General features: G+C 43.2%; 1 protein-coding gene across 1 annotated transcript; it reads left to right on the forward strand.

Moving 5' to 3' along the window:
• The first annotated feature begins 1,554 nt into the window (after window positions 1-1,554).
• On the forward strand, window positions 1,555-2,433 carry LOC138873084 (uncharacterized). The gene is made up of 2 exons (XM_070151521.1): window positions 1,555-1,644; window positions 2,104-2,433. Exons 1-2 carry the CDS (start codon window positions 1,555-1,557, stop codon window positions 2,431-2,433), a joined length of 420 nt encoding a protein of 139 aa, XP_070007622.1.
• The last annotated feature ends 254 nt before the right edge of the window (window positions 2,434-2,687 follow it).

The raw sequence follows: 2,687 nt of genomic DNA on the forward strand, positions 1-2,687 counted from the left end.
GCCAATCTAATTCTGAAATAGTAATCTAAGAAATAAAGTGTGATGGTGAATCGGAATATGACGAGGATAAAGCCTTTGAAGAGATTAGTAAAGAACTAAGCCATTTTGAAGAAAAACCCAAGCCTAACCTGAGTGATACAGAAGAAATCAATTTAGGGGACCAAGATAATGCCCGGGAAACTTAAATAAGTGTCCATCTTGAACCACAACTCAGAGAGGAGATAATTAAAGCACTATTCGAGTATAAAGATGTTTTTGCATGGTCCTATGATGACATGCCGGGTCTAAGCACTGACTTGGTGGTTCACAAATTGCCACTTACCCGACATTCCCCCTGTCAAGCAGAAGCTGAGAAAATTTAAAACTGATATGAGTGTGAAGATTAAGGAAGAGGTCACCAAACAGTTTGAGGCCAAGGTCATTCGGGTCACCCGGTACTCCACCTGGTTAGCCAATGTTGTGCCTGTGCCGAAGAAGGATGACAAAACCAGGGTGTGTATTGATTATCAAGATCTCAACAAGGCAAGTCCCAAGGATAACTTCCCATTGCCGAACAACCATATATTGATCGATAATTGTGCCAAACATGAGATTGGTTCTTTCGTGGATTGTTATGCGGGCTACCACCAAATCTTAATGGATGAGGAGGACGAAGAAAAGACGGCATTCATCACGCCATGGGGAACGTACTGCTATCAGGTCATGCCATTTGGTTTGAAAAATGCTGGGGCAACCTACATGAGGGCAATGATGACCATATTCCACGACATGATACATATGGAGATCGAGGTTTATGTGGATGATGTGATTATAAAGTCTAGAAAGCAGTCTGACCATGTCAGAGATTTGAGAAAGTTCTTCCAAAGGCTTCGCAGGTACAATCTCAAGCTCAATCCCGCAAAATATGCGTTCGGTGTTCTGTCTGGAAAGTTGTTGGGATTCATAGTCAGCCATCGAGGTATTGAATTAGACCCGTCAAATATCAAAGCTATCCAGGAATTGCCACCCCCAAAGAACAAGATTGAGGTGATGAGTCTGTTGGGGAGATTGAATTACATCAGCAGGTTTATTGCTCAGATCACGACAACTTATGAGCCTATCTTCAAATTGTTAAATAAGGATGTTGCGGTCAAGTGTATAGATGAATGTCAGGAAGCATTTGATAAGATAAAAGGGTATTTGTCAAACCCACTTGTGTTGGTCCCGCCAAAACCAGGGAGACCTTTGATTCTGTATTTGACGGTCTTGGACAATTCATTTGGTTGTGTGTTGGGTCAGCATGACATTACCGACAGGAAGTAGCAGTCCATCTATTATCTCATCAAGAAGTTCACATCTTACGAGGTTAAGTACACTCATCTTAAGAGGACGTGTTGCGCCCTCACTTGGGTGGCACAGAAGTTGAAGCACTATTTGTCATCTTACACTACTTACCTCATCTCTCGTTTGGATTCGTTAAAGTATATCTTTCAGAAGCCTATGCCTATAGGGAGGCTCGCAAAGTGGCAGATTTTTCTCACAGAATTTGACATTGTCTATGTGACTCGGACTGCGATGAAAGCACAAGCATTGGCCGACCATTTGGCTGAGAATCCTGTGGATGAAGAATATGAACCTTTGAAGACATATTTCCCTGATGAGGAGGTAATGCACATTGATGAATTGGAACAGATTGCAAAGCCAGGATGGAAACTTTTCTTTGATGGGGCTGCTAACAGGAAAGGCGTTGGGATATGAGCGGTACTTGTTTCTGAAACAGGGCATCACTACCCTGTTACGGCTCAGCTTTGGTTCTGCTGTACTAACAACATGGCTGAGTACGAGGCATGCATTTTGGGTTTGAGGATAGCTGTGGATATGGGTATCCAGGAAGTCTTGGTCTTGGGCGACTCGGACCTTCTAGTACACCAGATTCAGGGAGAATGGGAAACACGAGATTTAATACTCATACCGTACCGACAGTGCTTGTAGGATCTTTGTCAACGGTTCTAATCAATAGAGTTCAGGCATATTCCAAGGATTCACAATGAAGTCGCTGATGCTTTGGCTACTCTGGCGTCAATGTTGCACCATCCCGATAAGGCTTATATGGATCCTTTGCAGATTCAGATCCACGATCAACATGCTTATTGTAATGTGGTGGAAGAAGAGCTCGATAAGGATCCTTGGTCTCACGATATCAAGGAATACATCAGGGTGGGGGTGTATCCAATACAAGCCACAGGTGATCAAAAGAGAACAATTAGGCGGTTGGCAAACGGTTTTTTCTTCAGTGGATGGGTTCTGTACAAAAGGACTCCATATCTTGGCCTACTGAGATGCATAGATGCTAGGCCGGCTACAACTATTATGACCGAAGTACATTCTGGAGTCTGTGGATCGCACATGAGTGGATACGTGTTGGCAAAGAAGATTCTCCGAGCAGGTTATTAATCACTCACTATGGAGCGAGATTGTATCAGTTTCGTGCGTAAATGTCATCAGTGCCAAGTGCATGGAGATTTGATTCATTCTCCACCATCTGAATTACACACGATGACTGCACCGTGACCTTTTTTTGCATGGGGCATGGATGTCATTGGACCAATTGAGTCATCATTATCAAACGGGTATAAGTTCATTCTGGTGGCCATAGACTACTTCACCAAGTGGGTAGAGGCTAAAATATTCAAGTCTGTAACCAAGAA

This window comes from Nicotiana sylvestris, chromosome 7 (assembly GCF_000393655.2).
Source record: "Nicotiana sylvestris chromosome 7, ASM39365v2, whole genome shotgun sequence".
In the NCBI taxonomy this organism is placed as follows: domain Eukaryota; kingdom Viridiplantae; phylum Streptophyta; class Magnoliopsida; order Solanales; family Solanaceae; genus Nicotiana; species Nicotiana sylvestris.